The sequence below is a fragment of the Schistocerca cancellata genome, chromosome 6 (genome assembly GCF_023864275.1).
Source record: "Schistocerca cancellata isolate TAMUIC-IGC-003103 chromosome 6, iqSchCanc2.1, whole genome shotgun sequence".
Taxonomy (NCBI): domain Eukaryota; kingdom Metazoa; phylum Arthropoda; class Insecta; order Orthoptera; family Acrididae; genus Schistocerca; species Schistocerca cancellata.
The window spans coordinates 283,204,234-283,216,405 of NC_064631.1; the positions used below are offsets into that span (position 1 = coordinate 283,204,234).

The 12,172-nt window shown below is 37.9% G+C and overlaps 2 protein-coding genes across 6 annotated transcripts in view; one reads left to right on the plus strand and one right to left on the minus strand.

Moving 5' to 3' along the window:
• Nucleotides 1-1,373: 1,373 nt before the first annotated feature.
• LOC126190840 (uncharacterized) lies at nt 1,374-8,802 on the minus strand. 3 transcript variants are annotated; one of them, XR_007538288.1, is made up of 4 exons: nt 8,717-8,802; nt 2,264-2,370; nt 1,992-2,056; nt 1,374-1,781 (listed from the first exon to the last, which is right to left on the minus strand). XR_007538288.1 is itself a non-coding variant. In XM_049931419.1 (4 exons), exons 1-4 carry the CDS (start codon nt 7,982-7,984, stop codon nt 1,677-1,679), a joined length of 417 nt encoding a protein of 138 aa, XP_049787376.1. In that variant the 5' UTR covers nt 7,985-8,271; the 3' UTR covers nt 1,374-1,676. The 3 variants fall into 3 exon arrangements, 1 of the variants encoding a protein (XP_049787376.1); XR_007538287.1 differs by lacking the exon at nt 8,717-8,802 and adding an exon at nt 8,395-8,504; XM_049931419.1 differs by lacking the exon at nt 8,717-8,802 and adding an exon at nt 7,845-8,271.
• LOC126190837 (neuroglian) overlaps nt 8,553-12,172 on the plus strand; it is an 83,089-nt gene continuing 79,469 nt past the window's right edge. For 2 of the 3 annotated variants that reach the window (XM_049931417.1, XM_049931415.1), the window contains exons 1-2: nt 8,553-8,684; nt 9,198-9,275. In XM_049931417.1, coding sequence (XP_049787374.1) covers nt 9,212-9,275 — 64 coding nt within the window. In that variant the 5' untranslated portion in view covers nt 8,553-8,684; nt 9,198-9,211. Of the gene's footprint in view, nt 8,685-8,974; nt 9,114-9,197; nt 9,276-12,172 lie in introns of those variants that run through there. The other variant, XM_049931416.1, reaches the window with a different exon arrangement.

Sequence of the window (12,172 nt, forward strand, 5' to 3'; positions counted from 1 at the left end):
CAGTGGTACCAACCTTATAAGATTTTGAAAGTGTTCATGTTAGAATTAGATCTTCTCTTCTGCATCGCTATCTCCAATTAATATAGATGAACCAACTCCGAAAATATTACATTCACAAGTTGGCTGACATTCACAGGTAAGTTTATAGAGAGTTGAAAAAGTGTTGGTTCTAGTGTGGAATCTTGAGGATACTTTGCGATAGCTTATTCCACTTAGAATAATCATTTCTAGCATTTGAATTACTTTCCTATTCTGTAAGCCACTTCAAAGAACTGCCACTTCTGTCATATTTATATAAGTTGTAGTTTCGAAAGGCATGATATTCCATGTGAAAAGCCTATGTAAGATTATAGAAGATATATATGGCTTTTCTCCTTTGACCTAATGTTGAGCTGCTGTTTCCAGCAAAGTTTCTTACTTCATTCATAGTGTTTTTTCCCTGTTGGAATCCAAAACCATTTCAAAGAATAATATTCTGCAATTTGCAGTGCAGCAAGTTTATCTCATACTTTCAGCAAGATTGCAAGATTGAAATAGTAATAGTTTTCCATGTTTTCCCCTGAGCCTTTCTTTAACAGAGGTTTCACTGCTGTATATTTAACACATTGGAGAACAACATTGTTTGAAAGATCAGTTAATTAATGAAAATATTAAGGGCCCTACTATGTGATAAATTACTATAACTAGTAGTGTGGGTATCCCACACTACCCATGAAAATGTTTGTTTCTTAATGAAAAAGTAACACTTTCCACAGCCATTAACACAACATTTTTTTAAGGTTTCTAAAGGGCTTACATTCCTAATCAAGGCTAAAGAGATTTTTGAGTCTTGAAAAGGTCACTGGAACCTTATAGTTTCATTTGATTAAAGCACCTGTGCCTGTGTTTCATGCAAGATCCCATGTCGTTCAATGCTGAGGTGCTATCTCAGTACAGTTGGAGAGCCTCTGCAGTGCTGTTTGAATTTTAGGGGGAATACCAAGCAGGCTCAAGTGTGAATGGAAATTTGGATTGAGAGAGGCATGCTAGGGTAATTGTGCAGCTGTGCAAAGTCACTGTGCATTGGTGGTATAGTCGTTAACACTATGCCTATGAGTAGGAGACCTGGGTTCGATTGCAGGCCTTGGTACAAATTTTCATTCATCCTTCAGTCTGCATATACACATCATAGTTGTTTGAGACTTGAGAAGGTCTCTGGAACCATACAGTTTCATTTGACTAAAGGGATTTACTTTGCTCTAACAAAATGCTATGTCAAACTCTGCTTTCATTACATTTAAGAAGGATTCGTTTAAGCAATAAATATATTTGTGACAGGTTGTATAATAATTTATCATCTGACTTAGTCAATTATTTACAATTTCTAACACCAAATGAGAATTTTACAACTGGCTGCCCTGCCTCTTTCATCCTTTGATGTTTGAAAATTAACTTATTATTTGCTTTTTACAGCACTGACAGTTGTCTTATATATAATTTTATACTTCCTGACATGCTATTAAGTGTCTATTTTCATTATATTTTCCCAGAACTAGAAACTTGTGTAACTTGAGTGATCCATTATGGTCAACTTGCCACTTTGTTCCATATGGGTGTTTAAACAGAAAGGTTTCATTGGCATTTTCTCATAATTCCTATACTTGAAAAGGAAATATCAAAACGCCATTCAACCTGTCTTAAATTACTACTAAATATGGATGAAATATCTTTTTTAATGTTCCTCTTCCTTTGACTTTTTTAGATAAAATTTTTCTCTCTCTCTCTCTCTCTCGGCAGCAGTCCTGTGAACAATGCACAATATTCAAAAGATTCTTAAATCAAAGAAAAATTTGCAAACATCTTGAAGTGCATAATTAGTTGAAATATCATCAATACAGGTAACTAACTGACTGTTTTACTCTAGTGCCATCAGAGAAATGTAATTTTGAGCCAAACATTGACATTACTATTGAAATCAGCAGTCATTCCAGTTGTTTTCATCTCATATTTACCAAGTGTTTTGAGCAGACACTGAAATGTAAGCAGAAATATTTTGTTTGTTGCCATCTCCAGAATTCTGTAAAACAAAAACTGCCATTACATTAATTTATAATTTATTTTGCAATGAAAAGGTAGAAATGAATCACCTTCATCTGGTTTATTTCATGTACAAAAGCCACTTTCTATTTTGAAATTTCAGTGTTACTAAAATGTTTAGTTTCATACTCTGTAACAATAACCAACATAACATCCAACAAGTTATAGGTTAAAGTATCATTACTACCATGGCAGATGTTCAAGGTGTAATGACTTTTTAAAGGTATACTTTGTTTTGTTTCCTTAGGCCATCCATCCCCAGCATTAGGCAACCAAACTGCACAGTTCTCAGATCTGTGGGTGAACACAAAAGACATAAATTTTACATCAACTGATTTGAACTTCCTGAAATCCTAGCACTTCAATGTAGCAGTAATTGTTACACATGCATAGGCAGATGAGTTGTAGCATATGCAGGAATGGAATACAGATGAATTACAATTACTTTTATTTTTTAAGAATAGTTGATTTTAGATAATGGCTAAAATTTTTGATGGATATTCATTTCTGAACACCAGTAAACTTCCACAATATTTAATAAGTTATAGCTTTCTTGTGTTAAGCTAGTATTTAATAAAATTATTGCTCTTTCTACAGTGCAGTCCATTGAAATTGCAACATGAGGAAGGATAGAAAATAATGAAATTTTACTTATTGTGTGTATACAGTACAGCAGGATGAGAACATGATAAAATTTGTATGTGATTTGGGGATATACAGTTTGTGAAATACGATGCACAGACCTTCAATTTGTGACGACTCTAACCTGGCTGATCATTGAGTCAAACTGAGCTTGGATTACAGAGTAGAGTAAGTCACTGTAGGTGGCATTTCAATTTCTTGGCAATCAATGACAAGATGTTTTCAACGAGTGACAGATCAGGAGAACGTGCTGGGCAGGGTGGATTCTGAAAACATCAATCACATGAAACCTGACTCGCACTTTTTTCACATGATATACTGAAAGCTTTGGACGAGGTGGTCAAATGGTTCAAATGGCTCTGAGCACTATGGGACTTAACATCTATGGTCATCAGTCCCCTAGAACTTAGAACTACTGAAACCTAACTAACCTAAGGACAGCACACAACACCCAGTCATCACGAGGCAGAGAAAATCCCTGACCCCGCCGGGAATCGAACCCGGGAATCGATATACTTCAGTTTTGGTAGAATACTGGGGAAGTGCAACCAGTCTACAGAGGAGAGTGCTTACAAATCACCTGTGCAACTAGTTCTAGAATATTGCTCAAGTGTGTGGGACCCACATAAAATAGAACTAGCGGGTTATTAAACATATACAGAGAAGAGCAGCGAGAATGGTCACAGGTTTGTTTAATCCATAGAAGAGTTTGACTGAGATGTTGAAAGAAGTGAACTGGCACAATCTTGAAGGTAGACATAAACTATCCCAGAAAGTCTACTAACAAGGTTTCAAGAAGTATCTTTAAATTACAATTCTAGGAATATACTACTCTACATACTGCTCACATAGGGATCATGAGGATAAGATTAGATTACAACACACACAGAAGCATTCAAATAATCATTCTTTCTTTGCTCCATATGTGAATGGAATGGGAAGAAACCCTAATAACTGGTACAGCGGTGCATGCCCTTTGCCGTGCACTTCATGGTGGTTGGCAGAGTATAGATGTAGATATCAAAGTATGTCAGGACAGCTAGGACAACAAGCAGTCTTGCATTATCTTGTTGAAAGGTAACATAATGGAAGCCTTGACTGGCCTTAACTCATAAAAAATGGCATCCCATACAGTCACGTCAGCTGCTGGACCTGCATGACAATTACGAGTGCAATCACCTGACAACGTGTGTAGCACTTTTAACTTGAAGTGGCTGTCACAGGACATCTACCATGCTGTATTCTGTCAACATTACTATCAACAATATTGAGGTCTCCTTCTGATACATTATATTACTAAGGCAAGCTTGGGATTCATTGTCAAAAGAGATGTGTCCATTCCTAATATTCTGCATCTCCCTGTGCAGATACGTCGCATACAAAAATACATTTATATTCAAAATTAGCTATGACGTGACAAGAAGTAATTAAAAAATTAGAAACATTAAATAAAGAAACTTGTGTCCAATTCAGTTCATCTTATTAATGGAATTGGTGTACAGTTTTTTTGGTGAGGTTTTCTTTCACTTTATAACGTTTTGATGGAAGATATTTAAAAATTTTTAACATTTTGCTGAATAATTGTTGGACCACTGTTTAGCTGCACGGTTAGCATCATTGCCTTTGGTGCGGAAGGACCTGGGTTCGATTTCCAGTACTTCCTCACATTTTCTCTGAGATAAGGAGGTTGGGAACAAGTTCCACTCAGCTTCGTGAGGCCAAATGAGGAGCTGCTTGAATCAAGAAGCAGTGGCACCATCAGGATTTATCTACTCACTATAACGGCTGGAGGGATTGGAGACATACCAGGCAGCAGTCTGCCAGTTGCAGCAGGCTAAGACCTAATCCGTGAGTGTGGTTTTAGTGTTATGTTTACAGTTCGTATAACATTACATAGTCTGAACAAAGTAATAAAAGAAAGGTTTAAATAACTGAAACTGAATTCCTATTTCCATTTAACCTCAATGATGGGCAATTTACATGATAGTACCTGCTAAATACACTGAAGCGTCAAAGAAACTGGTATAGGCTTGCGCATTCAAGTACAGAGATATGTAAACAGGCAGAATATGGTGCTGCATTCAGCAATGCCTTTATAAGACAACAAGTGTCTGGCAGTTACTGATGCTGCAATAGCAGGTGATCACGATTTAAGTGAGTCTGGACATGGTGTTATACTCGGCGCATGAACACCTCCGAGATAGCGATAAAGTGATTTTCCCGTACGACCATCTCACAAGTGTACTGTGAATATCAGGAATCTGGTAAAACATCAGATCCTCAATATCACTGTGAACAAGATCAACAACGACTAATGAGAATTGTTTAAAGTGACAGAAGTGCAACCCTTCCACAAACTGCTGCAGATTTCAGTGCTGGGCCATCAAGAAGTGTCAGCATGCGAAACATTCAATGAAACATCATCTATATGGGCATTCTGAGCCAAAGGACCACTCTTGTACCTTTGATAACTGCACGACACAAAGCTTTCGCCTCGCCTGGGCCCATCAACACCGACATTATACAGTCGATGACTGGAAATATGTTGCCTGGTTGGACGAGTGTCGTTTCAAATTATATTGAGTGGATGGACACGTATAGGTATGGAGACAACCTCATGAATCCATGGACCTTGCATGTGAGCAGAGGACTGTTCAAGCTGGTGGAGGCTCTGTAACGGTGTGGGGTGTGTGCAGTTGGAGTGATACAGGATCCCCGATACATCTAGATATGACTCTGATGGGTGACTTGTACATAAGCATCCTGTCTGATCATCTGCATCCACTCATGTCCATTGTGCGTTCCAACGAACTTGGGCAATTCCAGCCGGACAATGTGACACCCCAAACGTCCAGAATTGCTGCAGATTGGTTCCAGGAACACTCTTCTGAGTTTAAACACTTCCACTGGCCACCAAACTCCCCAGACATGAACAGTATTGAGCATATCTGGGATGCCTTGTAACGTGCTGTTCATAAGAGATCTCCACCCCTTTGTACTCTTATGGATTTATGGGCAGCCCTGCAGGATTCTCAGTGTCAGTTTCCTCCAGCACTACTCCAGACATTAGTCAAGTCCATGCCACATCGTGTTGCGGCACTTCTGCAAGCGCGCTTGTGTCCTACACAATATTGGGCAGGTGTACCAGTTTCTTTGGTTCTTCAGTGTAGTTTGTGACTGGGGGTACTCTCTATGGCATACAGTCTCGGTAAAGAGTATGTGACTGCTGCACAATACAAGCAAAGGAAAGCATAAAGTGTAGACAGACATATGCTTACTGAAATGTGTTTGGCTGTCAAAAGGGTGATGTGTGAAGAAGCCTCTGATGACTACTGAAGCAGAACATGTATCAAACGACCTCTCACAAAACCCCAAAGAAATTCTGGTTATATGTAAAGGCTGTCAGGGGCACTAGTGGATAAGACAGGAACTGAAATCGATGGTAATGCAAAACAGAAGCGCTTAACCTTGTTTTCAAAAGTGTTTTTGAAAAGGATGATCACGGTATTGCTTCTGAAAGGGAGATTAGAGTTTAATATCCCATCAACAGCAAGACAGAGCAGAAGCTTGGGTTACAGAAAGGCAAGGAAGGATATTGGCCTTGCCCTTTTTAAAGGAACCGTCCTGGAGTTTGCCTGGAACAATTTAGGGAAATCATGGAAAACATAAATCTGGATGGCCGCACAGGAATTTGAACTGTCGTTCTTCTGAATGTGCATGCAGAGTGCTAACCACTGTGCCACCTCGCTCAGTGTTGTGCTTCTGCGTAATTCTCATATCACTGCAAAGATTAATGATGTCATTGGTATTGAGAAACAGCTAAAATTACCAAAATTGAACAAGGCCCCATAGCCCAATATAATCCCTTTCTGTATCCCACAAACAAAATATTGTACCCAGAGTTGAAATGAAATACAGGTCACACCTGTCTACAAAAATAATTCACAACAGTATTGTCCAATCTAACTGATGTCCATCTGTCATGCAGCTCTGGAGCATATATGGAGTTCAAACCTAATGAAGAATCTCAACCATAATGACCTCATCCATGCCAACCAAAATACTGGTCATAAGAACCCTAACAAACTTTTTTCATGTGACATTAAAAGCTCAAAAATGTGATATCTTATGGCTATCATGGCTGTATGTCATAACTTGAATCAAACAACTTGGATGAATACCTACAGTATAAACTGTAGGGATATGATACAGAATGATCACTTAGGCTGTCACAGATAAAGCATGTGACAGACTTTGGTTTACTGAGGAAAATGCAATAAGTTTACAGAGGAAATTACTGTCAAACTACTTTTTTTGATCAATCATAGTATACTACTAAAGTTTGTGGGACTAATACCAAACAGCCAATATTGGACATATACAAAGACGGGCAGCACAAATACAAATTGTCAGTTTTCTTCAACACTCAGGAAAATCTCTAAAGTGCTGGAAATCTGAACTGGCAAATGCTTGATGCCAACAATCTCGCTAAAGCCTTTAGAAAGTTCCAAAAACGAGTATTAAATGAGCAACATACTATGGCCTACCATGTAGCACTTCCATAGGCACATGAATAGGGAATTAAACTCATTAACTTGTTCACAGAAGCGTTTAAGCTATTGTTCTTCCACCATCCCATACTTAAATGTACTTTACGGTAATTTGGACGGTATTGATGTAGGTGTAGAAATGTTGTAAATGCTGCCAGACAGGCAAAAGAAAGAAGACATAAAGCCAAGAGCTGCATATACGGGCTCTAAATGATAAATAAGTAAAAAACTGAGCGAATGAACAACACAAAGGAAAATTAAGTGCACATGGAGACAACGTAGATGAACTATGCGAACAGCAACAGACTGTAGCATACTCTATGAAGTACTAAAGAGAGACCCACATAGTGGCATCCATTGCAGTGTGTATGAACCATTATCCATCCATGAAAAAGCTAATGAACAAATCTTACAGATTTTTTTGAAACAGTTTAAGTACTCGGTACAACCAACAATACAAGCACTGCCATTGTTAAATAGTGTGTTAAGTATTAAATAATAACTAATGAACGAAAACGGGAGAGGAATGTGGGGAACGCCGAGTACAAATTGTAAATGTTTCTTTAGTATGGCTACTTTTCGATAACTGCGTCCTCATCCGGATTGGCCTTCCTCCTTTTTCCTGCGGTTTTTTGATCAGGAAGAGAACAACTGTTTCTAATAACTAATAAAATGATTGTCACTCGCATAACTGTCAATGTAAGATAATGTGTCATGACAGGCTCAGCTGTTTACCGACACACAGTATTGTTGTCCAGATTAATACTTAGACACGCGCTATTAACTAGAGCTCCTTTTTTTGTTGAGTCTTGCTACTGTTGTTGAAGACGAAGGGATTTTTGTGGAAAATGACCGTCCAGTTCTCTGTAGATAGATAAACTAATCCCAAATCATCTGTCTATGTTCTATGATGAACCAGAACTACTACTCCTGGCTGGCTCCTGTTCGCAACGGTACTTCTCGATTCAACCAATTGCAGGCTACAGGAAGTGCCACTCCTTGATGTTTGTGTGTGTCCAGTTGACAGAATTAGTACCCTCTGTGTTCTCTATAAGAGCAACAAATCAATATTCTTTGAAAATTCTGTTAGATTTTTTTCGTTCTTTATCGATGAAGTATTTTATACCATAAATATATTTTCGTACGAAATTTCCATTGTACATTGCATGTCCACACCAGACCAGTTGCATTTTTAGTTTTATGTGAAGCAAATAACATAAGTGAGGACCGACTATTCCCGAATCATACTGTCTACAAAAATATATTTGCATTAGCACATTTCGTGTTTGTGTTGACGAATGTGGTCGTCACGTGACGCAGCGGAAAGACTTGTTGTAGTGCATAAGTGCACTAAGCAAACATGAAATAAACTTTAGTTTACGATTTTTTTCTTTTATCGAGTGACGTGTGTGACAGGTATTCACCAATATTACAGTTCTGAAACTTACACGTCTTTTACTTGAGGGCCAGGACTGCGTCATTGCGGTTTTCCAGATCGATAAAGCTACTGCTGCGGGCAGTAATGGAGTGTTACTAAAAACTCCGGAAGCCTTTTTACATTTACCAATTTTGCACTGAAGCACCGAAATGACGTTTGACTGGAGTTTATATTAGCTCCATGTTATGATACTGATAGTTTGGTCTTTTCTGATATGTCAGCAGAGTACTGTGCATATTGTATAAATGTCGCGTCCTGGATAGTGGGTGTTGTCAGTTGGATCTCACGCCTTGGGGGGAATAGTCATTCGGTTAGATCATCAGCCTTTTGGGGCCAATGAATCAAACATATCACTGTAGAATACTCTCATAGCCTGTTGCGAGTCGGTAGGGAGGGTGCTGTGCGGCGTAAGGACAGCGAAATTAAGTTTTACGGCTTACTTTGCGTGTTTAGTGTAATTTTCGACCTCGATTAATTAATTTCTTTTACAGGATTTCTGTGGAACATGGATTCGTTTTGGATTATACGATTAGTGGTATTAATCACGACTTCCCAGTGTCTTGCGCTAAGTAAGTATTAAAATACTAACCGATATGTTTATATATTATGTCCCGAATTGCATGTAATGTGTAGGGCGTGTGTGGAAACATTAGTGACAGATTGTAAAAACATGTGGAACACACTTTGGATTCCCCAGGGAATGATGAGTTCATTATGGTGTCAACGCGAAATAACACATTGCAGTGCTGTTTGCAAAACTATTCCTGTGGATACCGCTTCGGTCAATAATTACTAATGTTAAATCCTGCCCCAACTTGGACGTTATTCATTCTGGGATGGGAGTTACTGCTTCTTTCATTTAGTCTTATTGGGGACCAAACTTGTTCAGCTTTGGGTTTTCCCTCCCAGAACAGAAGCCACCCTTTTCCTCCAGTGGCCATTTTCAAAAAGTAACTTGGTTTCAGATAAAGCATGGTTTAAACAGAGTCTGAAAGACTTTTTGATAGGCAACTCCTATTCTATAGATGAATATCTTAACAGAGACTGTTAAGCTATCTTATGTACAAATGTCTGCTAGATTTTAGTTTTGACAGCACTTGGTCACGATAGTCAGCATTAGTGATTTTTTTGTATGATAAATTTATTAATAGTGCATAACAATGTTTCATTCTGACAGCATGTTTATTCTGTAAATATTAGCTGCTCCAGTTCACCACATTTAATTCATTTATTTCGACAGTCCCTGACAAATGATCAGGGTAGTAAGTATTATATTCAAATGCTTTATGTTTTTATGTTGTATTTTCTGGCATTCCCACGAGAATCATCACATTTTTTGGGTGTATGGAACGAAAACTGAATCTAATCTAATGTAATCTATGGATCCACCGTACTTGCAGTTCATCATACTCTGCATCTGTTACAGAACTGTTACCTCAATATCCATTATAGGGCCTATCCTTCACTATCCAGGTGGTGTGACCATTTCTGTTGGGTCAGTAGATGGAAAAAGGCATTTCCCAATGTAATCTGTGTGCTCTCTCTGAATTTTGAAGACTCCAATTGGGCTGAAGGAATAAAAATGCATATGCCTTCATTTTCTTCCAGTTTTACAGGATAACATATCCTGTCTGGTTTATGTGCTTTGTGGCATGCAAAACTGCAAAGCAGGCAGCTTGTTTGGTGTTGCAGCTTTACATTAACTTTTTATAGCTACTTGTCATCTTTGTGGAATGATTTCCAGGTTGAACTCTGCAATTTGGTAAAGCTGCCCATTTGACTGTGTGTCTGGTGTTACTTTTTGATTAGGGCCCATATGACAGTATGCCATGTATGATGCAAAACAATTGTAGTATCTGTGTAAAAAAAATATTTGTCATTATCTGTTTCAAATATTGCCCTGACTTTTATGTAATACGTAGAAAACTATATTTCATTATTAGCTGTGCGAAGTCACTTACTAGTCATCAATGAGCAGATTGTGTCAGTATTAAACTACTATAATATTGTAGTATACAATTGATACCACAGCAACACTATAAATTTTACAAATATGACAATATAAAGAAGAAATACACAGTGTATTTTAGAAACAGTAGTTATAATTAGGCCTACATAAATTAAGAAGATGATGATCATTACATAAAAAATAAGTTTGTAGTACAAAGCACAGTGACTAACACAAACCCAAAAGGGTCTTATGAAAGTTGCTATCGACCCACTGACTATAAACACACAAAATAATTACGCATACAAATTCACATCCTAGCAACTAACAGAAAAGAGCTTGAAACTCAAGAACACATTCGCACTAGATAGATAACAGACATGTAGTAAGAGGATGAAAAAGTTTTGGGAAGATATGAAGAAGAAGAAGAACTTAAACTAGCCAACAGTTCCATGTGTGCTTTGAAAGACCAAACGAAATAATAATTTGGGGCATGTGAGGTATGGCCACAGTGACACTGCAAAGTTATATAAACTGTATATAACCTGTGGGCACTGACTTATCTTCTGAATAACTACTTAATCTGTTCAATAAAGAGTAGCCAAATTTCTTGTTATAATATTACATAGGTTGGCTTTAGCAGCTTTTAACCAATATTTCAATCCACCCTAGATCTTGGGCTATGCCGCAGGGAATTAATTCATCTCAGTCTTAGTTCCAGTAAACCACTTGCTGTTAGTTATATTCAATGTCTTTACCAAGTAGTGTCCAAAACCGTAGTTATCAGTCTGGATGCACCGTCTTCATTCCAAACAAGTAGTAAACAAAAGGTCAAAGCTATGGTGACAGATGTTAAGAAAACCTGTAAAGAATATTGAATAGTTTTACTGCAAGCATTTAAAATACATTACCTCTTTCCTTGCCTCTCAGTGCGTATCTTAAACAATCCTCCAATTGGCTGTGCAAAACTGTGTCATTACAAGAATTGAGGACTTGTTGAATGACTGCTCTGTTTTTGGTCTTTGATTTTTGTACTTCCTTTCTGTAGATATTGTCATGTTGAAATCGTAATCATGTCCACATCTGAAGGCAGGGTTGTCAGTGAAGTACAACACTTAGTACGGAAAGTATGTTTATTACCAATACCAATATACAGCCAGAATAGACCAAACCACCTGGATAGGGAATGCAGCTATTTATTCAAGCTTTGAATATTACAGAATGCTTGTGTTGATATGTATACTGAATATTCCAGAATATGCTAACATTGTAAACATAACATATTTCAAGAATCTCCCAGAACTGATAAATACTAAATAACAGGCAGTTGCTTGTGGTTGGGTTTGAACTGGTGATCTGCAGCATGCCAGCCAGCGATATAACTGTTACCTCGCACTACATATACCACCACAGCTCATAACAATGCTTCCTCTCCTAGAGAAGTAATGACCCACTGTTTCAAAGCTTGGATCTAGATATTGTCAGCAGTACTCGGTATAGTGACACTGGCAGATTCTT